This window comes from Lagopus leucura, unplaced genomic scaffold (genome assembly GCF_019238085.1).
Source record: "Lagopus leucura isolate 7727_CA_CO unplaced genomic scaffold, USGS_WTPT01 Super-Scaffold_100157, whole genome shotgun sequence".
Classification (NCBI taxonomy): domain Eukaryota; kingdom Metazoa; phylum Chordata; class Aves; order Galliformes; family Phasianidae; genus Lagopus; species Lagopus leucura.
This window is the reverse complement of record NW_024962334.1, coordinates 8,417,897-8,442,243: the sequence shown is the minus strand read 5'-3', so window position 1 is coordinate 8,442,243 and position 24,347 is coordinate 8,417,897. Positions and strand designations below refer to the sequence as shown.

The 24,347-nt window shown below is 44.5% G+C and overlaps 1 protein-coding gene across 3 annotated transcripts; it reads left to right on the top strand.

The window, feature by feature from the left end:
- The first annotated feature begins 1,940 nt into the window (after positions 1 to 1,940).
- CTNNB1 (catenin beta 1) lies at positions 1,941 to 23,916 on the top strand. Of its 3 annotated transcripts, none has more exons than XM_042888441.1 (16): positions 1,942 to 2,082; positions 15,318 to 15,378; positions 15,867 to 16,094; positions 16,230 to 16,483; positions 16,578 to 16,816; positions 16,901 to 17,102; positions 17,424 to 17,568; positions 18,060 to 18,163; positions 18,243 to 18,581; positions 18,850 to 19,008; positions 19,807 to 19,926; positions 20,069 to 20,219; positions 20,313 to 20,434; positions 21,800 to 21,860; positions 22,613 to 22,833; positions 23,138 to 23,916. In XM_042888441.1, the coding sequence occupies exons 2-15, from the start codon at positions 15,366 to 15,368 to the stop codon at positions 22,819 to 22,821; spliced, it is 2,346 nt and encodes a 781-aa protein (XP_042744375.1). In that variant the 5' UTR covers positions 1,942 to 2,082; positions 15,318 to 15,365; the 3' UTR covers positions 22,822 to 22,833; positions 23,138 to 23,916. The 3 variants fall into 3 exon arrangements, with proteins under 3 accessions (XP_042744377.1, XP_042744375.1, XP_042744376.1); XM_042888442.1 differs by lacking the exon at positions 1,942 to 2,082 and adding an exon at positions 2,899 to 2,982 and having other exon boundaries at positions 15,317 to 15,378; XM_042888443.1 differs by lacking the exon at positions 22,613 to 22,833 and having other exon boundaries at positions 1,941 to 2,082.
- Positions 23,917 to 24,347: the final 431 nt, after the last annotated feature.

The following is a 24,347-nucleotide window of genomic DNA, read 5'->3' as shown; positions in this document are numbered from 1 at the left end:
CTCATGGACCTCAGGGGGTGGGATGGCACACAAAGAGGCTCTGAAAGGTATCTGGGACCATGCAATGAATGCATCAAGGACGTCTGACTGATTCTGCTGTTGTTATCAAGTGCCCAATGGAATCGCTTATAGGGAATTTGGCAATAATACCCTATAGAAGGAGCACTTTGTACTTATATAGTACCTTTGATCCAAGCATCTAAAAGGAGAGGTCTGTCATGACTGTTATGCCTGTTTTATAGAGGGCGAAACCGAGGCAGACAAGATTTTACCAAGATTGCACAGGGAAGTAGCTGCAGAAGGGAGGTGGACAAAGAAAGTAACTCTTCCCCCCATGCCTCTTTTAATGCCCCAAACTCAACTCCAGGAACGTTTTCTTGTACCACAAGTGGAGTCAAACTTCAGGAGTCAAGAACAGCACGATCCTTCTGCCCATTGCTGCACACTTCCATGGCATGCAGCACCACTGGATAATTCCCCTGGAAGGCGACCAGTGTTCACAGCCTGCTGCCCCTGCACTGCCAGCGTTTGCTTTGCCAGCTCTTGCCGCCTCGTTGCCCTCATTCTTACCCTCCTTTTGGCCCGTGGAACCAAAACAGGCAACTGTCCTGAGAGAAAACACTGCGACAAACCAAGCTGGATGCTTTGGACCTCCAGCTACAGGGCTGTCCAGGCAACATTTCACCTCTTACAGTGGGGACCTGAGGGTGCCCAGAGGCTGGCAGGGGGACACTGCTGCACGCCCTCCAACGGAACGGTTAGGAATCAAAGATTGTTATTATTAGAGTCACTCCTTCGAGAGCCATTTTAATGGGACAAGTCTCCCTGCCCTGCACGGGGTGCGGCCCCATAGGGATGGGAAGGGTGCCCGGGCCGCCTGGGAGGTTGGGGCGTGTTCTGCATGCAGCAAACCCTCCTATTTTCTTTCCTATTTTTTTTTTTTCTTCCACAGGGAAGAATCCCATTTAAAAAAAAAAAAAAAGCAGCGACGGGAGAAAGTTCACGCGCAAAAATCATTGTAGAAAAGGCTTTTTTTTTTTTTTTTTTTTTTTTCGGTTTGTGTATTACTGAATACAGCGAGAGGAAAAAGAAATCCGTCAGCGTCACTGTGCGAGCAGATAACTCACAGCCCGTGCCGCCGCCGTCCCGCAGCCCCCGCTGAGAGGAGGCGGCCCCGGTGGCTGTTTGAGGAGCGGGGGGCTGGGGGGCAGCTCGCTTTTTTCGTCAAACAGAAATAAATTGCACAACGAGACACTTTTCTTCAGCACCCGCTTCCTGGAGAAAAACGCTGAGCGCGTTTCCGTCCCCCCCCCCCCCCCCCCCCTTTTATCCCCCCGCGCCCCAGTCGGTCTGTGTGCGAATCAGGAGTGTGCGTTGCGAAACGTGCTTAAAAGCCAGGGAAAAAAAAAACATATATATATATATATATATATATACACTGAATATAATAATCTCCGTGCAAACAGAAGGCGCAGGGACGCAGCCTCCAGGCCGATCTCCGCGGCCGCACCCCTCAAGCAGAACTTCTCTCGCTCGTTCCCTTCTCCCCCACCTCCGGAGCCCGGCGTCCCCGTCGCCACCTCCCCCCGCCCGCCCCCTCCCTCTCTCGCTCCCTCCCTCAGGCTGCTGCTGCCGCTGCTGCCGCCGCGGCCTTCCCCCCGCTCTCTGCTGCCGCTTCCCTCCGCCGTCTCCCTCCGCCCTGGGAGCCGGGCACTATTTCTCCTCCCCCTGCCCTGTGCGCTGGGTGCCTGTGGAATGCTGCGCGCTGGGCCCGGCCGCGGCGGCAGGATACAGCCAGCCCGGCGCTCGCTATAAGAGCCTCCTTGTGAGCGCCGCCATTTTAAGCCTCTCGCCCGGTTCGGTGCTGGGAGCAGCAAGCAGCGGCGCTCGGGGACTGCCGCCGCCGCCTCGCACGGTCGCCACACGGGAGGCAGCGGCGGGGGACGCAGCCGGGAGCGAGCTGAGCGAGGAGGAGAAGGGCGGCACGAGGAAGGAGCGACGGATCCGGCTGGGATCGCCCGGGCGGCAGCAGCTGCGGCAGCCGGAGCCCGGGGGGACGCTGCGCTCTCGCCTCAGTGCCACGTTAGTGCTGCCGCTTCGTCCTGCGGGACCTCGGGGCGAGCCCCTTCCTCAGCGGGGAGCGGGAACGCGGGGGCTCCGGACTGCGCCTGGGGCGGGGGGCTCCGGGCGGGGGGGCGGAAGGGGTCGGGACAGCTGCGGGAGGCGGCAGCTGCGGCCCCCGGGGCCTCTCGGGAAGCGCGTCCCGGGGCGAGGCTCGGTGGGCTCGGGGCTTCTCGGGAGGGATTTTCGTTTCTCGGGGAGTCACCGAGCCGCAGTCGCTGTGGCAGCGGGGTGTGTGTGTGGGGGGGGGGGAGAACGGAGAACCGTGGGTTTGTTCGTACCGAGTGTAACGAACTAAGCGCGGCCGCTGCAGCCGGCAGGAGATAACTGATCTGCTGCCGCGTGGGTTTTCAGTCTTAATTGCGTGCCTGTATTTGCTGGAGGGCTTGCGCTGCTCGTGGGGGTCCGCGAAGTGCGGTTTGTAACACCCCACAGCTGGGGGTCCCGTCTGGGGACCGCGGTTACCCCCGGCTGAGGCGCTCGGGAACAACTTCGCGGTCGCTCTCGGCAGCGTTATGAGCAACTCGCTTCCGACTCCCCGTGAAACGGGAGAGCCAGGTGTGTGCCCTCTCCTGAAAAGCCGCCTTCTGTGCGCCGTCGGTCTCTCCTGGGGCGGGTTTCTCAAAAAGGTCCTCAAACCCTAAATTATCCTTTAGCTGAAACTCGCTGCAGGACGTCGTGCAGTTGATTGGATTCTCTCTTCTCAGAAGAGAGATTGCCGGCAGAGGTTTCTGGGAAGGGAGGAGAGGCTGTGAAAGTACCGCGGGCAGGCTGTGACTTCGGGAGCAGCGGTGTTGATCTTTGCAGTCGGCTGTTACTTCTTGATCTCTTTCTCGTGGAGCGGCCATTGTTCTGACACTCGTACGTTCCAGACATCTGTGGTCCTCCCATCCCCCAAAGTATGCAGTGGTGAATGGAAAGAGGCCGGGCTGGTATGCTGAGGTCGGGGGAAGGAAATCAAGGAGGGGTTTTAGTAAAACAGGATCTTTGTGTGCTGGGAATAGGGCGAGGGCAGGCTAGGAAACTACCTGGACGTGTCGCTATTTCCTTCACCTTAAGTTCAGATGCACAGGAGAGAAACTTCACTTAACAAATCTGCTTCTGAATGGCAGAAAGGTCCTCCGGCAAGCCTTTAAAACTGCAGTGAGGGAGAAGCTCGCTGGTGTTTGTTAGGTTAAGTTGTAATGTGAATTTCAATAACTGACAACGCAGGAACCTAATGTTAAATCTTGCACCCTTCATAAAAGATGCTGACAGCTGCAGTTATCTGTCTGCTGTGTCTGCTGCGGAATGGCTGGTACTGCTGGAAGTGAGCTGCTGAAGTGTTGAGGAGAAGTCTTAAACCTCTCTAAATTCAGCCACTGCAGGAAGCATCAGATTGAGTGCTGAGCTCTTCTGGAGCTCTGAGGAAATGTCATTGTTCTGTAGTTATTAGTTCACAAATTTGTTTAGTTATGAATTGATGGATCCAAGAATGTTCATGTTGATGTGTTTGACTGCTTCATTTCAGAGTGTAGGGAAGAAATCAGTAGAAATACCCTGATGAAAGGACAGAGCAACAGAGCTTTTAAAAGCAAGGATTTGCTGTAAGCAAATCTTGATTGGAGAAAGTCAGTCCGTTCTTCAAATGCCGTGTTCTTTTACATCCCCTGCAAACCAGGCTTCCTGTTCTTGCTAAAGCAATAAATGGGCCGGGCTGCTTGCCTGGTACGTTTTCATGAATGCTTGCATGTTGCTGTGACTGCCTGGTGTGTCAGCAACCAGCTTATAGAATCTCAGTCCTGAAACCTCACTGCCTTTCAGAGGTGAGGCTTTCTTTGTATGGTGAATGTTGCTTTTTAGTGACTTAATACCAGCAGAAGTTTGTGCTTCATTTTTCAGAACACAATACTTAACTGAATTCTTCTGTAAAGGAGAGAAGTCAGTACTGGTGGCCTTCTAAATGAAATTTGGAGTAGAGAGGCATGTAGCAATAAGGGAACAGGAAAGAGCAATTGTGATCTTCTGTTTGAATGGAAGTCTGAATGTGTTGTCTGAAACTTACGGATAAAGATGTTTCTGCAGAATACTGTCTGGTAGGCAGATTAGTGTGCAAACACAGCAGTAATCAGAATTGCTCCTGTTAACTCGGCTAAAGCTGGCAACACAGGGCTTGCAGTGATGATGGCAGCAAAACTCGTTCTGTAACTCTGGCAGACTGCATACTGTGGCAGGAAAATCGGGACTGACCTTACTTATCTTGAACATCATATACTTCATGGGGCCTGATAAGACTTGGTGAGAAACTATGCAGGCAGCTGGGACTTGTGCATGGCTCCTTGAGCATGTGGCTGCAAATCCTGAGCCTCCTGCCTTTTTGGGTGGCTCTGCAAGAGCTCCAGCTTAGCCATGGCACCCTGCTAATTCTGCAAACCGTGTGGCACTGAGTATTGCATGTGACTTCCTTGTCTGTTCAGGTGAAATGACTCTCCTGGTAAGAGGGCAGGGCATTATTGCTGGCTGACTTTCTGGCAAGCGTCAGAAGGCTTGTATCGGGGTGCTTTGCTGTGTGACCTATCCACTATTGGTTAGGGTTACCAGTGTAAGTAACTTAACTGGTTAATTTTAATATCCATCTCTGATATTGATTCTGAGCGAGAATTTTCTCTAGGCTGTGTTGGGACTATAGTCCCAAGGGGTCATGACTTAATATACTTGTCTCTTTTGAGATGAGGAAATAAGTAGCCAGAAGTTTGGGTTTTTTTGCACTGACAGATAAAATTCAGGTGCAAGAGAACTTACAATGCTTTTTGCTGGTACTTGTCTGTGTGGAACCCCATTGTGATCGTGTGAGTAGATGAGAAGTATTTGCAGGCTAACTTGGGTTTGATTCAAAAGCAAGATGTGTCCATTGTTTCCCTCATCTTGGGAGGTATGGGTGCAGAAGTTGCATGTAACTTTAGTTACAGGAACTTTGAACATGTTCCCATTTGCTTTAGGAAACAACACATGTTGGTTGACTCACTATTACAGAAGTGGAATGTCTGCTCTGCTAGTTAACACTAGATAAATTATAGTTTAAGGAATAAATTCATCCATGTAAAGGCTGAAAGATTTAATCTAGTATCCTAGACTCCTGCTTTTAAAAGGTAGCTTGAGCTAGCTGGAATGCATTGGAGTTGGCAAATGCCAAGCGTGTGGTTTAAGGGTATTTGCTGGAACTAGCATTTGTAGGTTGACTTGCTGTGCTGAGTAGATTTGTAGAAATTAGAGAAGTTTGCCAACTCTGCAGCAAATGTAGCAAGTATTCCTGTATTGTCCTGGCAACAATTCAGGTGCCCTCCAGTGGTCAAAACTCCTAACATCCTAGAGGTGCTGATAAATGCTGTTACATTGTCAATTCGTCTTAATTAAAAGGAAGCTGAGTGTTAGTGTGTTTGATAGGCGGTGCTTGTTGCACTATTGTAAATACTTCTCCATTCTGACAGACGAGCTAAGGCCACCAGTTCATGCGTGCACTCTTGGATTCATAAGTCTTTCACTGGTGTCAGTGCATTTATGACTAATCCCTCTGGTTTCTTAAACCTGAGATTAATGTTTAACATCCATATTTGGGGTTGGTTATGCAGCTGCAGCTGAAGGAGAAACTAGATTATGGTTGGATACTTTAGGAAGGGAGATACAGTGGCAGTTTAGAAAGCATTTGTCTAGCAATAGTTCTGTAATACAGTGGCTGTCTGTCTTATTGATACCTACTATCATTAACTGTGGAATTACTGTGTTGTTTTTACATTCTGGGCAGGAAGTTTGAGAGCTGACAGTGTGCTGTTACTGAGCTGCTTTAGTGGTAAATGAAATGTGATGCGATTGTCAGAGTTCTTGTAGACTGTCTCTAAATGGTTGTCAAGGCAGGCTTGTTTTCTGTATGTGACTACTTAAGACTTAAGGAGGATGTTAGGTCCTGACTGCTGCTCTTTCCACTGAGGAATTCTGAACTGATAAAAGCAGGGCTATGTGGAACAGGATCTACAAATGGTGCGAGCAGGTTAGCAAAGTCCGCAAGCAGTACAGCTATTAGCAGAAATGCTAGCCTGTTCCCAACTGAGGAAGGCAGGGGTACACATAATGTAGGTGATAGTTGCATCCCTCAAATTAAAGGAGGTGATTTTTTAATCTGTGATAGAACTTCTCTTAGTGCTTTGCCTGGCTGTGGAAGTACTCCAGCATAATGAATGCTGCATGAAAGCCCACATCAGAACTGCTTGCTGGTGAGTAGATCAAGTTGAGTCTGTTGCTGAGCAGAAGTGACTTAGTAACTGTTTTGAGGTTACAGGCATGAATCTGTGGTGCTCAGCTGATTTAAACAATGAAGACAGAGTAATTGGGTTGATAATACAAGTTCATAACTAGATTAAGTTCATAAACTTGGAACTGTCATAGCAGTCCTTTAATGCTAGGCTTCAAACTGTTGTCACGTGGTTGGTGTATACACTATGTGGAGGCTTTTTTTTCTCTGTGCTGGATGTGTAGCACTCAATAAGTAGTTGATGCAGTCTCTTCCATCCTATCTTAAATGTTAAGATTATGATCAGCTCCTCTTAGAGGAGGAAGAGACATAAATATTTGAGCCAATGTGGACTAGTGTATTACAGTATTTTGCTAGTGTTACAGTGTACTTGCCAGTGAAATGCTCTCAAGCCATTGCTTTCAAGCATGAACTGATGATTTCAGCAGTCAGCTTGATCACAGCTGTTGCTTCTGTCTCTTGGAGGCAACAGAAGTCTTTACAGAGCACAAACAAAACCCCAGTGCACAGTGTAGCTTTGAGAAGATTGCTTTGGCTATTCCATTTGTAGGTCATGTTAGAAACTGTTGAGTGTACTTCCATGATTTCTGAACACAAAGGATGTTAACAGACTTCCTGCAGAATAACTCCTGTGGATCCTAACGCACTGACGTCAGCAAAGTGATAAAATCCAGTGCTATCAGATTCAAGATACTGCAGTAGAAATGCTCCTTTAAGTAGCAGAGTTTGTGGACAGAGGAGGTGCTGCCTTTGCACTGTTAGTTACGTGGCAGGGCATATATGCAGGCTTTCCAGTAGCATGTGAAGCTTCAAAGTTCATCTCTTAAAGTGATTTTTTTTTTCCAGCTCAGTGCCCTGATAAGCTGAATTATCTTTTGATTCAATTGCCTTTTGACATTGGTCTGTGTTCTCCAGGCTCCCATTTTTACACGTTGGAACTTATCTTAAGCATTTGTTGGCTGACCAGTAGCTCTCAGACCAGTGTTAAGTGTTCCTTTACTGGAACTTTTAATGGGCTGTTTTTAACAGGGTACTTAAACATTACTGCTTGTGAAGAGCCTGGCTAATTGAACAGGCTGCTAGGGCCTGTATGCTGTGTTTGTTACTCGGAAGTGCTGCTCTCCAGATCCATTCAGTGCCTGCAGCTGAAAGCCAGTTCGGCAGTGGGAGCTCACTAAGTCTTCCTGATGCATTCCCATTACCTGAACTATGGTCAGTGGCTGAAATTGTGCCTCGGTGATAGACTGGAACTCTTCTGGGTGGCATTCTGTAAGCAGGGTGAGGAGAAAGCAGTGAGCACTACACTGTAGTCTTAGCTGCACTCAGCTTGATGTGCTCACAGTTAATAACTTGACAAGCTGGGTGGGCATGGTTCTTCACCAAATTGCTGTCTCTTCTGGAGAGGAAGGGTACAGCTGGTGAGTGCCCTGTGCCATCAGAAAGCTAGTGCTGTATCTGGCCGTGTGTGCAGCTTTCCTGCTCCTGTGTGTGAGCATGAGGCTGCATGGATTCAGGGAGGAGCCTCTCTTTTTCTAGTCATGTAATCTGAGTCTTTTGACGATTTTTTTGAGTCTAATCTAGTTCTTAGCCTACTCAGGACAGCTAGATGCCTTGACTTTAGTTCCCTTAAGCACTTGTAACCAACTTTCTTAGAGAAAGAAAGCAAGAACAGAAATATTTGCCTGCTGCTTGCTGTAGGTAATGAGCATGTGCATAGAAACTCAGTGCTCTTAATTGGCCTTAGATTGCTGAGATGACTGAAAATAGAATAGTGTAATGCTTCATTTTGTGATGTGGCATCAAACGAACTCCTACAAGAGTTAGTGTATAGAGGCCAACCTGCTTTTTGCACAGGGAGCCTTTAGATAACTTCCAAGGCAGAAGGCAAGGGCTAGAAATCTGGGGGGAGGGAAGAGGAGATAGAGTAACAAGATGGGATATGGTAAAAAGCAAAGAACTTTTATTGAGCGTTAGCTGATTGATCTTTGTGTGTTTCAGGTACCCCTTTTCCATTTAAATACTGCCCATAGGTTACTTGAGCTTGTTTGTTGCCTCTTTCCACATGTATTAAGGATATGTAAAGCTTGATGGTGTCTAACTGTTCTCTCTTGTGGGAGGTCACTGAAACAGATAATACTCAGGCTTCTTAATTTCCTGATGCTTACCTGAAGAACAATTTTCTGTGTATAGTCTGTGTTACATCACAAGTTTGACTCTTGATTATTGAAATTAAGAACAAAAAGTCACTGAAGGCAAGGCAACTTCCACCTTTCTGTAGGCATCAGCAGGATGTGTTGTCAGAGATATCAGAGTTGGATAGTTCTGTTGCATTTACATAGAACATTGCACTTACCAATGGATTGAAGTATCCTTCCTTGGTAATTGGTGGGAATGATTAAAGTTCATTAATGCATTTGCTCTGTTGAAGACTAGGATTGGCAAACTGGATTTGGTGTGGTACCTGCTGCAGAAAGAAAGTTGGATTTCCTGTCACTTGGTAGCTCTCAGTTGTGTTTTTTCTTAAACTGCTGCCGTAGCTGAGGTTGCAGTGTGTTAACTACTGAACTAGTAAGGCTGCTGTGACTCATGGCATGACATTTCTTGGGGGATTGAGGGCTGGATGAGTATTTCTACCACCTAAACAGAAGGGCAGTTCACATCTTCTAGGCCTGTGAAGACACACAGTACGTTTTCCTTTTCACAGCAGTAAAAACGAATGGTGTTTCCCCATGCTGTATGGCTTGACCTGTTAGGGCATCTTCAAATAAACTGTAACAAAACACTTTCATCTTGTGTTAAGTCAGCTTGCTTGAAATATGAAGTCAAATTAATATCCTGATTCCAGATATGGATAAGGGTAATCCTTAACTTCACTGTCTCAGTCTGAGAACAAAGTAGTCTGTTGCTTTGCTTAAATGTGACTACTTGCAGCCCTGAACCACTGTTAGAGGCAGCTTTTCAGTGTGATCCAGAGTAGTTGTTGTCTGTCCACGTCCATAAACTGCTGGTCTGAAGAGCAGTTTGAAAAACTAAGGTTCCCTCAATTCAGAAGCCACTGCTGGTGCATGACAAATCTGGCTTTAATCAAGGCCTGCCTGTGCTTGGCTGTAACTACCTTCAAACTAATCTCTATTTGTTGCAAGCAGTTACCACAAAGATGGTTACTCTTGGAATTGTCAGGGGGACTGAGATCAGCCAGCGTCAGTGCTTCACACAGAGTGGGAATGCTACTTGGTACTTGGTTTGTGGATATGGAATGTATTTAGAGAAAACTGTTTTTTTAACTTTGATACCTTTAAAAGAATGTTTCATGCTAAAGATTTATTTAAATAAAACTTAGCTTTCTTATCTGTTTCTGCTCTGAAATAAAGATCTACTCATTGAGAACAAAGTCTGTAAACCCAACTGTCATTCTTACACTGAGCTTCTGAAATTCCTTAAAATACACAGAACACGCATCCCTGGAATTTCTTATTAACCTAACATGAAAGACCTTTAAAACCAGCATCCCAGAGCTCAGTGGAAGCTAGAAATTGACCAAATTAAATTTTTTGTGTGCTTTTTGGAAGGACAGGGGAGAAGAGGATTCTTCCTCCTGTTGGGATAGAGAATAATTAGAAACTTAAGGCTCCATATGTGAGCAGCTTTTACTTTTCAAGATACTGAATGAAATCCATATAGATTCAAACTTCAAGGCATGATGGACTCTTCAGGTTCCAGGTTATTTCACAGAATGGCCAGGGTGGGAAGGGACCTCAAGAACCATGAATCTCCACCCTCCCACCACATGCAGGGCCGCCAACCTCCCTGTTTAATACCAGACCAGGCTGCCCAGGGCCCCATCCGACCTGGCCTTGAACACCTCCAGGGACGGAGCATCCGCAACCTCCTCTGGGCAGCTGTTCCAGCACCTCACCATTTCTCTGTAAAGAACTTCCCCCTGACATCCAACCTAAATCTCCCCTCCCTCAACTTAAGACCTCGTCCTGCTGTTATCTACCCTTTCAAAGAGTTGGCTCCCCTCCTGTTTGTAGGCTCCCTTTAGGTACTGATAGGTTTCAGTGAGGTCACCCCACAGCCTTCTTTTCTCCAGGCTGAACAAGCCCAGCTCCCTCAGCCTTTCTTTGTGGGGGGGGTGCTCCAGTCCCCTGATCATCTTTGTGGCCTCCCTCTGGACCCTCTCCAACAGCTCCCTGTCTTGTACTGGGGGCTCCAGACCTGGACACAGTACTGCAGATGGGGCCTCACAAGAGCAGAGTAGAGGGGGGCAATCACCTCCCTGTCCCTGAAGTATTTCCCTTACTTTGATCAGCGAAGTTTCAAGCTGAATGCCAGTATCCAAGTGTAATTGCTTTCCATAATTGCTGTACATGTTTTCCTCTGTAGGTGAATCAGTTTTTTTAGGTCCCTTGTAGCTTTTAAATAGCATCATAGAATCTCTCAGGGTGGAGGAGTCCTTAACAAGCATCAGGTCCAACCACAACCTAACCATACTAACAATTCTCTGCTAAATCATGTCCCTGAGCACCACTTCCCAATGGATGTTAAACATTCGGAGATGGACAAAGGAGCTAAAATGATGGGATTCCCCCTATGGAGGAGAAAGAAACAAGTTTCAACTTGTTCTAGGCTTCTTGTTCATCAGTTCAGTGCTATTTGAAATCAATACTGAAGTGTGTATCTCAGTTGGATTGTGTCTCTGTGTGACTAAAAGCAGTGGAAGTAGGCCTGCCTGCTGCGAGGTTGTGTAGCTGAAGTTAAAACTGGGGGAGAGAAGCGTGGGCCAGCTTTTCCTTGGTAAAAATAAAAACTGGAGGAAAGAGCGAAGAAGTATTTTCATATTTAATGTGGTAAAAGAGGCAGATCACAAAATTAGACCCAAAGAAAGCTTCCAGCAGAAAACTGTCATTGCATGTACTTCTCTTCTTCAGTTGTAGGTGTGAGCCGTGATTTTAACTGCTGCAATTTCATTATGAGATGAAGATTTGCTTGTTCTAAGCAAATGTCTTTGTGACATTTGGTGCTGATGGTTAATTTAAAGATGTGGCTCTGTAGTCGGTCCTAGATGAGACATGGATTGTGAGAGCATGGGCAGTAGGCTTTAAATAGGTCAATCAATGGGGATGTGTCAGACTTCCTTTCCCATATCAGGCTTTCCAAAATGCTGCTTTCAAACAAAAGATTTCTGGAAGACTTAAAAACTTTGTTATTCAGCTTAAGCACTTACCCAGTTTGTAGGTTATCACCAGGCATAATGGCCATTTATGCATAAATGAAGTCAATTTTAATGAAGGTTTTCTATTCAGATGAAGGCAATAACCTTGAAAGAAGGTGGAAATACTTTGTTTAATATCAGCTGCAAATACGAGCTGTTGTGCAGGCTAGCAGATTGACAGTGAAAGTGAGTTTATTTTAGACAAAGTACAGAAAAGTTGCAAATGGTGTTGTCTTAATGTAGCAAGCAGGTAAATACCAGGCTGGTACTTGCCTCCTGCAGCAGGCTTTTCTCCTAATTGTCTCCATGTGTGGGACAGCAAAAGTAAACAATTCTGTGTGCTTTGTGTCCTGCTGGAGCTGCTTCTCTTTAGAAAGAGAATTAGGTTTCATTGAAGCTGACGGATCGTTTACCTGCTTGGCATACACTGTCCTTGAAAATGAGAAGTTAATGCCAAAGGTTAATCGATCGTTAAAATATTCCTCATCTTTCATTCCTTGAGAACAGAGAAATCTGAATTACTCTTTTTTCAAGTTAAACTTGTTCTACTCACAGAAGATCTCAAGTGCATGCATGGGACTGAGGGTACATGGTGCAGTCCAGTGCAGTGCCTTGTTAGTACTCATCATGAGAAAATTGGTGCATGTTCATTATAAAAGTCCATTAAAAGCTGGAGCTGACGGTGCTCGCTAAATAAATTGATGTCTATAAATTGATGTCCTGGTGGAGGTTTACAAGAGGTTAGTAGAACTAACCATTGGTAATGCAGCCATGTGGATATATGTTGTGCATAACATGATACTTCGAGGAATTCAGGCCTGAATTCTGGCACTAGGCACTCAGTAAAACTAGTGAGGGCTATGGAAGTTTGCTATGATGCTAATATTCGTTTCTGAAATGCATTAAATCCTTTTTCTTCCTGATGATTCAGATCCGTGACCTTGACAATGCAGTGTTTCTAGTCCTGTCTCCAGGAAGCCTGAGGAGGAGCTCTATGTAAAGGAGCCTCATGATCTTTGCAGGGTTGGGATTTTCCTGTTTGTTTACCTTTCCCTCAATGATCCACTTTCATGGATCATTGTTACCTCATGGAGAGGTAACAGCACAAACCTTTGCACCTAGGCTGGGGTTGTTGCTGTCAGAGGCAGCAGTTTGCTTAGTGATACGCACTGGGAGGAGTCAGCAGCTTGCCTGGGCTCTGTTGAACCCCTCGTAAGAAGAGAACAGAGTAGGAAGCGAAATACAGAAGAACATTCAGTTGTCGAAACCCTAAAAGCAGTCGGAACATACTGCTTTTCCCTGGCTGCCTTTAATCTGTGGTTATTTTTAACTTTGAGGATTAAATCCAATTTCACATCTAAATTAGGAATGCTGGCTGGAAGTGCTGGGGGGCTTTATGGTTGTATGAAATGCAGATTAGGAAGTTAGAAACTTTGAGGTGCAGTAAGCAGGCTGATCTAAGGTCAGTGCTTCAAAGTCACGCTGTATCTGACTGGTAATGCAGCTCTGAATGCTTAACTCTGTTCTCACTGCTAACCCGCAGGTGTTCTTCAGCTTCATTTTTAAATGTTATTGCTGTGCACTGACTGATGTGCTTTGTTGGATCAGTACCGCTGCTCGTCTGATTTCTTCAGGATGTTGAAAGTGAGCCATTTTGGAGTGCAGTTGCTGTAAACGAGCTGCCTTCCTTTGTGCAGAGTTCAATAGCAGAAGGAAGTGATGTGTGTTCTCCCCAAGCTCCCTATTGCATATTTGAATGTGAGATGGTACTGACTGTCTTGGTGCTCTTGGCTATTCATCCACTGGAGTAACTTTGGAACTAATCTGGTGATTGGTTTCTTATTAGCAGAGCAGGCAAGGGAGCTTACAGTCAGCATTGATCTTTTGTGCAAAGGATATTGAGCTTAGCAGATTACCTTCAATACTGTTCTGCTTCTTTCTGTGTGGAAGGTGTTAGTGGGGCTGGCAAAATAATGGATGAGCTTGCGTGCTATCAGGGTGTTGTATCGGCACTTCTGCTGACTTAGACAGCCAGGAGAACTTACTTATTAATGGTGAAGTGATAGCTTGAGTTAGTTTCTCTTTCCCTTTCTTTACCAGCACTTACTCCCAAACTCTTAGCAGCATCTGGAAAGAATTGTTCTGCAGCATTTGAGGTAGTGGAATGTGTGAAGCAGACTGAAGCAGCTCATCTCCTCAAGGCTGCAGAGTAGGATCCATTTGGAAACGTCAGCATTTCCTACTGCTCAGCAGCATATTTACTGTATGTTGTGTTGTATCTTAAATCAGCTCCGTGCTGCTTATCTGCTACAGAGGCAAATCTGCTGTCCATTTTGAAAGAGTCAGGAAAGGGCTGCTGCCAGAAATGGTGAGAGCACTAAGTCAGGACAGGCAGCACTGGTGTTTGTGCAGCAGAGTAATGGGTTTGCTCAGGAACTGCTTGGGGTATGCTGCAAGTGGCTCAGACAGCAGAACACAGCGTTGCCTCAGCATTGCGTAGTCGATTCACTGAGAGCCCTGAAACTGCAGGCCTGTCTTCTGTTGAATTATCATTTTCTAAAAGCTGCTCCTGAATGAAATCCTTAAACTGCTAAGTCTGTCTTTACACAAATAAAGCGTCAAATGGACTTTGTTCTCCTGACACAGTACAGCAGACCTGTCCTTGCCGTTACTTCATTGTCTAGGAATGTTTTGATCAGCATAGCTCTAACACCGAACACACACTGAAAGCTGATTGCTGGAAGAGATGGTTTTGCTCTCTGCACTAGTTACCACTACAAATGTTTCTGCTTGGCTAGCTCCCAGAAAAGGCTGTCATCAGCACTGTGTTTGTGCTGGAAAAAAAAACAAACAACCCTCCAATAAAACTGATACAGACTAGTAACAAAAAAAAACCCCAACACAACGGAGACAACAGTCCCCCAGAGTTGGACTGCATGGGGAAAGGGAGCAAATAAAAGCACAACAGCTTTGACTGACCACTGTAAAGTAGCAGCCTTGAGTTTCTCCGTCTGTGTTAATGAGGAGAGAGCTACAAATGTATGGTACAAGTACTTTGGTAGTGTGTGGTGATATTAAAAGGATGTGCATACGAGATTTGATACAAGATTTAATCATAGCTCAGCTTCCTGTGCCTTGGATTTCAGGAAAAAAAAAAAAATTAGCAACTTAATGAGTGCAACTGAAGCAGAGTTCTTGATTTTCAAACCTGGTTCAGTTTTCCATTTTAAGTTCACAAGAAAAGTATTTTATATAGAAAGAAGCCTTTTTTCTTGTGGTAAGTGAAGAAGGAGGTTCAGTTACAATTTTTTGTAACACTGAAATGATGGTAGATTGCCTTAAATGGTCGTTAAGCTTTCCTGGCAGAAATCCTTATTGTAGCCCCGTATCAAGCAGTTTCGCTAATATCTTCAGAGTGAGAAGGGAATGAGCAATTCCAGTGTTTAGCCATTGTCTCTGCAGCACATCTTGGGCAGAAGTGAATGTATCTTACATACAGTCTGCCAGAAGTCTGGGTGATATATCTCATTCTTCTGTGTCCATAGGGGGGTTGCTAATTAGCACTGATATACTCTCTGTAGCATTGACGTGGCAATATGTGTAAGTTTTAGATTGCAGTTCTACTGTTAGAATATGAAATCCTGTCTTACTAGCTCTGATTAGTGTTTAATAAGTTCTACTCTTGCTCTTTTTTAGAGTCTCTGAAAGGTAGCAAGAAAGAGTTCTGGGAGCACAGCAAGGAACATGGCAACCCAAGGTATATAATTTATTACACTTAATTTTTTATTAGACTCTACCAGTTGTAATAAAGAAGAGTTAAACTGGCTCCTTACTTTCCTTTTTATCTTTTCTAAGTCCCTTGAATAGAATAATGCTTACTGTATTGCAGCAATTAATCTTACCACAGTAACTTCAGCCTGCAAAGAGTTTTGTCGTTGTAAATGTTTTGAGTCACCTAAGTATGGCCAGGTACCTAATCATATGATGTGGAAAGGGAGCCTTTAAGCAGCAGTCTTAAGTCCCAACAACAGTGATTGCTCTGTCTGCTAGTCAGGCTTATAAATGTCTGCACTGGTATAATGCCTCAGTTTAAAATGGCTGTCTCATTTTCTGTGCTAGACTCAGCTGGGCTGAGGTAGTTGTTTGTAACAGTTTATTTTACTGTGGAATCCTAGTTATTTTTTGAAGGACTAATACATGTTGGAGTAATTCAACTAAACCAAATTGTTCAATGATTTGTTACAGCTGACTTGATGGAGTTAGATATGGCCATGGAGCCAGACAGAAAAGCTGCAGTCAGTCATTGGCAGCAGCAGTCGTATCTGGACTCTGGTATCCATTCTGGTGCCACAACAACTGCTCCGTCCTTGAGTGGCAAAGGAAATCCTGAAGAGGAAGATGTGGACACAACACAAGTCCTGTATGAGTGGGAGCAAGGGTTCTCTCAGTCCTTTACCCAGGAGCAAGTTGCTGGTAAGGCCTTCTCTACTACGCCAGCTTGTTTAGACGTGCAGCTTAATAATACAGAAACGTCAATACTGAATTATTATTAATCTAGAGGAATATTATTCCTGTTTGAGTTGAAGACATACTTGCCTTGGTTTTCAGATATTGATGGCCAATACGCAATGACTAGAGCTCAGAGAGTGCGTGCAGCTATGTTCCCTGAAACACTGGATGAAGGAATGCAAATCCCATCCACACAATTTGATGCTGCCCATCCAACTAATGTGCAGCGCCTGGCTGAGCCATCCCAGATGCTGAAACATGCCGTTGTTAATTTGATAAACTATCAGGATGACGCTGAACTTGCAACTCGTGCAATCCCAGAACTGACCAAACTGTTGAATGATGAGGACCAGGTAAGTATTTCATATTTTGTTAACTTTGGTCTAGCGTGCCTGTGGGGATCTGTTGATGTCCTTACACAGAAGCTTTCTTTCCATACTCCTGTAGGTGGTGGTAAACAAGGCTGCGGTTATGGTTCATCAGCTGTCCAAAAAGGAAGCATCTCGCCACGCTATTATGAGGTCTCCTCAAATGGTGTCTGCAATTGTACGTACCATGCAGAATACGAACGATGTGGAAACAGCCCGTTGTACTGCAGGCACACTACACAATCTCTCACATCACCGTGAAGGCTTGTTGGCAATCTTCAAATCAGGAGGCATCCCCGCCTTGGTTAAAATGCTTGGGTATGTGGATTGCTGAGACAGTAATTTGTGTCTTTGAGCTGTTGGTGGTAGGTCCGGATACTCATCAGGCTTTTCCTTTTGTAGGTCTCCAGTGGATTCTGTGTTGTTCTATGCCATTACAACTCTTCACAATCTCCTGTTACATCAGGAAGGAGCCAAAATGGCAGTCCGTCTGGCTGGAGGGCTGCAAAAAATGGTTGCTCTGCTCAACAAGACAAACGTTAAATTCTTGGCCATCACGACAGACTGTCTTCAGATTTTAGCCTATGGCAATCAAGAAAGTAAGGTAAGTGCTTCAGCTCTTGAACCTCTTCTAATGAGCAACTTGCTAAGGATGGCCTTAAAGGATCTTGTGTACTGATGTCTTTGTTCTGAATCCCATGTCAAGTTAAGGATTTTGTCAATTGCCGAGCAGTTTGCCAGTCAGTCCTGGCCTTGAAAGAAGGATGCTATTTTGTGGAAGTGTTCATGGTCAAACAGTTTACAGAACTGACCAGTAGTTGTTTTTTTAGAGATCTGTAGCACACGGTCTGTGCAAGCCAGTCTACTCACATGACCAGGAGGTGACAGATAAGTGCTATATTGCTTTATTTCTGCTGTCTTTCAGCTGATTATTCTGGCAAGTGGTGGACCCCAAGCTCTAGTAAACATAATGAGGACCTATACTTATGAGAAACTATTGTGGACCACGAGTAGGGTGCTGAAGGTTTTGTCAGTCTGCTCCAGCAACAAACCTGCTATTGTTGAGGCTGGTAAGTACATTCCTTGTACCTCTTTCTCCTTTCCCCTTTCCTTTTCCCTTTCCTCCTTTTTTTTAAATAAATGTATACTGGACTTCAGAATCAGTACATTCTGCACCAACGAGAACAGAAGCTTGCCAGTGTTGGAAATTAAACACAGTTGGTCTTTTGATTTATAACTAGTTTTAGAGGCCTTAAGTGTGCAGAAGTATAAAAGATAGTCTGGTTTTATTAAGTCTGCTGTGGAATTAGCTATGTGCCTTTATGGCTGAATGTTGTCAGAATTGTCTCCTTAGAATATTAATACGTTTTAAGTCAACATCACAAAGAGAATCATAGCTTTTTTTCTTCATATGTATTGAAGGGTAAGGGTCTAGGCATAGTAGGGTACTAATCCAAAGAAAGAACCAGAAGCTTGTGAGATATTGTGAGAAAAATTATTCCATTTACAGGGTGAGCATTTGAGTAACAGTGAGTGACAAACATGTACCATTTTCTTCTAGGTGGAATGCAAGCTTTAGGACTCCACCTTACAGATCCAAGTCAGCGTCTTGTCCAGAACTGTCTCTGGACTCTGAGAAATTTGTCAGATGCAGCAACCAAGCAGGTAAATGGGCCTTCTAAGGGATCAGGATCAAAATAGTGGGAGAGGAAAGAGACTACATTTTCTTCTACTCTTTTTGCAGGAGGGAATGGAAGGCCTTCTAGGAACTCTTGTTCAGCTTTTAGGATCAGATGATATTAATGTTGTGACTTGTGCTGCCGGAATCCTTTCTAATCTTACTTGCAACAATTACAAGAACAAGATGATGGTCTGCCAGGTTGGTGGCATCGAGGCTCTTGTGCGCACAGTTCTTCGAGCTGGGGACAGGGAGGACATCACAGAACCTGCTATTTGTGCGCTCCGTCACCTCACCAGCAGACATCAGGAAGCTGAAATGGCTCAAAATGCAGTACGTCTCCATTATGGACTGCCAGTGGTGGTTAAACTGTTGCACCCACCCTCACACTGGCCTTTGATCAAGGTAAATAAATAATGGCTGATGTCTGTCAGTGCTGAAAACCAGTGCCTTTTTAATGTAACATTGACTGAGAAAAATACTGTATTTCCGAGGCGTTGGAGAACATAACTTGCCTGATGGAAAGGCTGCTTCAAACGAGCAGCTTTCGAGTTGTCTCTTACCGAGATCCAACTGTTTGGGACCAACTGATTTAATAACAAACAAACACAGTGCTAAATAGCAAACACACCCCTTACGTTCTCTTATTCCCCACCTCCTTTCTGAACTGCAGGCTACCGTTGGGTTGATTCGCAATCTCGCGCTCTGCCCTGCAAACCATGCCCCGCTGCGTGAGCAGGGTGCCATCCCACGGCTAGTTCAGCTGCTGGTCAGAGCACATCAGGATACCCAGCGACGTACTTCCATGGGTGGAACGCAACAGCAGTTTGTGGTAAGTGGCCACCAGGAACTACAGTTACCTAAAGAGCTGTTTTCTTAACTTCTGCTCTGGTTTGTATTACTCTGTTGGTATGCTGATCGTTCTGCCTTGGCAGATCTGAAGTGTTTCTGAATGCAGCAGATTGTAGAAATACTGGTTTTGCCTACCCTGGCAAAGAGAGTAGTTCTTCACAAGGAAGTTCCTTCCTTGTTGGCACTATGAGTTTTGGAATGTTGTCACAGCTTAATGCATATTCTCATGCTTAGGGCTGTACCAGTACAGAGAAATTGCACGGGCTCCATAATTAACATACTAGGTCAGTGTGGCAGGATCAGTCTTGATTTTTCCCTCCCCCTGTTAAACATGGTGACGAAGGGGAAGTTACATTAGCATAGGCAAAAGGAAGCACTACCTACTGGTACAGGACTGTAGTTAATACTTGCACAGTCAGGGCCTCTTAATCACCGAGTAGCACTTTCAAACCTAGTAAAAGGCCAAGTGAATTCAGCTTGGAGAAAAAAACAACAGTATTGTCAGATGTCAAGTTTATAATGGGCTGGGAAAAAAATGAGAACACAGGAAGATGTTCCACTGAAATGCTTCACTCACTGAATTTAGCTGGATAAACTAGGCCAGGTTTTAGCAGGGATGTTAAGCTGGAAGGTAGCAGTAGGTAGTGAGTACTGAGGGCTGCTGGGGGAGGAATGTGTGTGCAGGAGATAAGTTTGGCTGATTCTTTGATAATGATCAGCTTGTTAGAAGATGGTGTTCAAGATCTCAGCTGAAATGCCTTTTCTTTCCCCGACTTAGGAGGGTGTGCGCATGGAGGAAATCGTTGAGGGCTGCACTGGAGCCCTGCATATTCTTGCACGTGATGTTCACAATCGAATTGTAATCAGGGGTCTAAATACCATTCCACTATTTGTGCAGGTAAGCGGGAGCTCAACAAAATGCTGTAGTACATGCTAGAAAAACTAGTATAACTGCTCCAATGCTTTGGTGGTAGAACTGCTAATTTGCATTGTACTTTTCAGACAGAAGAGTTAAAAGAAACCCTGTGTTTTGATTGCAGTTGTTGTACTCCCCCATTGAGAATATCCAGAGAGTAGCTGCGGGTGTACTTTGTGAACTTGCTCAAGACAAGGAAGCAGCTGAAGCAATTGAAGCTGAAGGTGCAACTGCCCCTTTAACAGAACTGCTTCATTCTAGGAATGAGGGTGTTGGTAAGTGAACTTAAAAAAAAAATAAGTTTCATGCTTTAAGTTAGAAAAGTTGCTAGAAGAATTGATGTTGACTAAATTTGCTTCTTTTAATAGCAACATATGCAGCTGCAGTGCTGTTCAGAATGTCTGAGGACAAACCACAAGACTACAAGAAGCGACTTTCAGTTGAACTGACAAGCTCCCTGTTCCGGACTGAGCCAATGGCTTGGAACGAGGTGAGTTGTGTCCCTGTATGAATGGCACCTTGGGCAGACTTCACTTTCAAGTCCCTCCTCCTTCCAGTAGTGAAGTGTAGATGCCATCAGTGATACGGGTTCAGTTTTACACGTCTGTAGCTTCGTTACTCTGCATGTTCAGGTTCAGTGAACACGTGCTCATAGATTTGCAGAAAATTAGGCAAGCTTCAAGTGCTTACTGTTGTCCTAGGAGAACAATTTATTCATAAACAGGTGATGCTGACAGTCTTGGGAATCTACTGCATAGGGCAGGAAACCCTTCTAAGACTACAGAGTTGCTCAAGTAGAATGAAGAATGAGCAGTCCTAGAGCTGCTACTTTAGTGCTTTCTTTTCGGATAGGAAGAGTCTAAAGTTTCTAAATCTCATTTTGCTCTGTGTAAAGCTGTGTATAAGAATTCTGTACGTCTCTGTGCTGCTTCTGGGTTCAAAGGACAGCTCCGCAGTAACCTCTAGGAGTTTCAGCCACTTTTTGCAGATTGTCCAAACCTGATGAACTCTGGTGGCAAATGCTGAGGAAAGAATGATAGGATACAAAGCATAACCATATCATTATCCTGTAAGAACTCTTAGCAAACCCTGTAGGACTAAGAAGCTTGGTGTGGGTATGTCGTTTGTGTTCTCCTTAATTGAGAATTGAGCTATCAGACTTGGAAGTATTTGCAAGCTATCACATGAAGTTTTTTCATGCTTAAAGTCCTGCACAGTGAATTGAGACTGAAAACTGCCTTTAGGGCATGTTTCACTAAGTCTGTCTTTCCTCAGATCCTTGAGGTTCAGGAGTTTTATCTTGACTTAGTTAATAATAGGTAGCAGCCTTTGACTTGTAGTATTTAAGTGCTCATTTCTGATTTCCTAAAGTCTGTATCCATCTAACATAGTAACATGAGGAAACAAAGCAAAAATGGAAGATCTCTTTGAAATACAGGTTGTTTCATTACACTGCAGACATGCAGTTCAGTAATTTGACAAACCAGGGGAAGTGCACTGGGAACTAAGTGCTCTGTCACTAGCTCAGGAATCTCTATCCAGCTGACTCACAGAGGTTGGGTGGGTATACCAGAGCAGTGCTCCCAGACCTGCCTCTTCCTACTTGTTCCCAAACAGAAGTCTCTTTCCAGTGATTATGGCTCCTGTATCTAAATAGGGCTGTTAGACAGTGGGTGCAGATGCTTGGATGAAAAGACATTTCACGTTCACAGAAGTGTAATACTGCTGTGTGCAGTGCAGAAGAGTTGCTAAAAAAGGATTTGTGGCAAGCTTTAGAATTTCTTAAATTCAATTACTAGTGTTGGCCCTAAGAGCTGACATTAAAACCGTTCTGTAACTTTCTGTGCACATCTAGACAGCGGATCTTGGACTTGACATTGGTGCCCAGGGAGAGCCTCTTGGATACCGCCCAGATGGTATGTCTGTTCCATTCCCCTTGACTAAGCTTAAGCTGAATAAAGTCAAGTCACTGACTGTAAAGGAGAACTGCAAATGACTTAAGAGTGAATTACTCTTCAGCAAGATATTGCAAACTGACAGGCAGATGGGGAACTGCCAGTTCAAATAAGCAGTTTCTGCAACACCTCTGGCTGCACTGAAATGGGAGCCATATGAATGTGCAAAATTGGTGTTGCTTGTCTGAGTCTTGCAAGAGAATCTCCCACTGAGCTACTGTTTCCAAAAATCTTTTAAATCCTTTACAGATGGACTTGACAATTCCAAAAGTGCAGTTTTCTTTAAAACAAATGTTGGTATTGTATATATTAGTCTTTAAGTGTCTGTAGACTTAAACTCAAGCCTATCCCCACGGGTTCTGAGCTATTTTTGACTAGTCTTTCAGAAGAAAGTCTGCAGTCTCGTAGCCCGGTTTTGCTGTAGTATTGTTGGATTTTAGTACTGTTGATTGTGCAGACTAATGGCTTGGCTGGAATCTGCTCGTGCTTCTGACTGCAGTGTGCTTTGTCTGCAGAATCACACTGGAAGGCTGTTTCAAACGATGGAATAGTCATTAAGGGCAGGCAGCAGATCGTTTTGAACTTGGCTGAACTAGAAAAACAATTAGATGGCTACAACGATCTTCTCACACACTGATACTTGCAGCTTCTGATGCGTCTAACATCTGTTAACATTATGCTCTTTTTCCCTCTGCCACCTTTAACTTTCCTAGATCCTAGCTACCGTTCTTTCCACTCTGGCGGATACGGTCAGGATGCCTTGGGTATGGACCCTATGATGGAACATGAAATGGGTGGCCACCACCCTGGTGCTGACTACCCAGTTGATGGGCTGCCAGATCTTGGCCATGCCCAGGACCTTATGGATGGGCTGCCTCCAGGTGACAGTAATCAGTTGGCCTGGTTCGATACTGACCTGTAAATCATCCTTTAGGTAAGAAGCTCCAATCTTGAATTTAAAAACAAAACAAAAAGAGAGAAACGAATTACTGGACTCAGGACTTGCTTGGCAGGGAGGGAATGGCTTAAATGGGTCCCAGTGTGACAGAATACTGAAAAAAAAACGCTCTGGAGACACACGATCACTACACTCCTACAATCCAAACTGACTTCTGCCATTAAATGTGGAAGTAATTAACTGTAACGTCTTGTGCATCACCAGCTTCATGCAGTCTTTATGTTAAAATGCTGTTTACTAAGGAACACTGACATTTTAATCTTTTTTTTCTTCTTTGCAGCTGTATCATCTGAATGAACTTGCATTGATTGGCCTGTAGAGTTGCTGAGAGGGCTCGAGGGGTGGGCTAGTATCTCAGAAAGTGCCTGACACACTAACCAAGCTGAGTTTCCTATGGGAACAATTGAAGTAAACTTTTTGTTCTGGTCCTTTTTGGTCGAGGAGTAATAATACAAATGGATTTTGGGAGTGATTCAAGAAATGAGGAATGCACAAGAATGAATTGCAAGATGGAATTTATCAAACCCTAGCCTTGCTTGTTAAAAATTTATTATTTTTTTTAAATCTCTGTAATGGTACTGACCTTTGCTTGCTTTGAAAGTAGCCTTTCTTTTTGCAGTAACTGTTGTTAGGTTTTTTTTTTTAAGTCTCTCGTAGTATTAAGTTATAGTGAACATGCTACAGCAGTTTCTAATTTTTAAGGATTGAGTAAAGGTGTAGAACACTAATTCATAATCGCTCTAACTGTATTCTGAATAAAGTGTAACATTGTGTAGCTTTTTTGTATAAAAAAACTAGACAAATAGAAATGGTCCAATTAGTTTCCTTTTTAATATGCTTAAAATAAGCAGGTGGATCTATTTCATGTTTTTGATCAAAAACTTTATCTGGGATATGTCTGGGTAGGGGCCAGTAAGAACTGTTTATTTGGAACCTTGTATTGGACAGTTTACCAGTTGCCTTTTATCCCAAAGTTATTGTAGCCTGCTGTGATACAGATGCTTCATGAGAAAAATGCAGTTATAAAATGGTTCAAAATTAAAGTAAACTTTTAATTCACTCTGTGTCAAATTATTTCAGTCTGTATAGTTATGCTTTGACAGGTCTTCCAAAACCTGTTCTCAAATTGCACAACACTTTCACTACTTCAAAGGCAGAAACCATCCCACTGAGGACTGTTCTGTCCTTCAGAGCTCAGAGCTATAACCACAGAGGCTTCCTCCTGCAGTATTTTTTCTCTTGAACTGCAGCTGCTTTGCTACAGCAGCTTCCTCAGCAGGGCAGCTACACTTAGTGTCTGGCCTGCGAGGCACATACTGCCCTATGGCCAAAAAATCAATTGAAAATTAGGAACAGCATATGTCAGAAGCATACTGTCAGTATGAGGGGGAGAAGGTCCTTCACAATTCTCAGCTGTTCCCCTAGCTTTAACTCATTTTCAGGTGTACTCAGCCTTCAGTTCCCACTTGAGATAGGACCTACATGCAGCT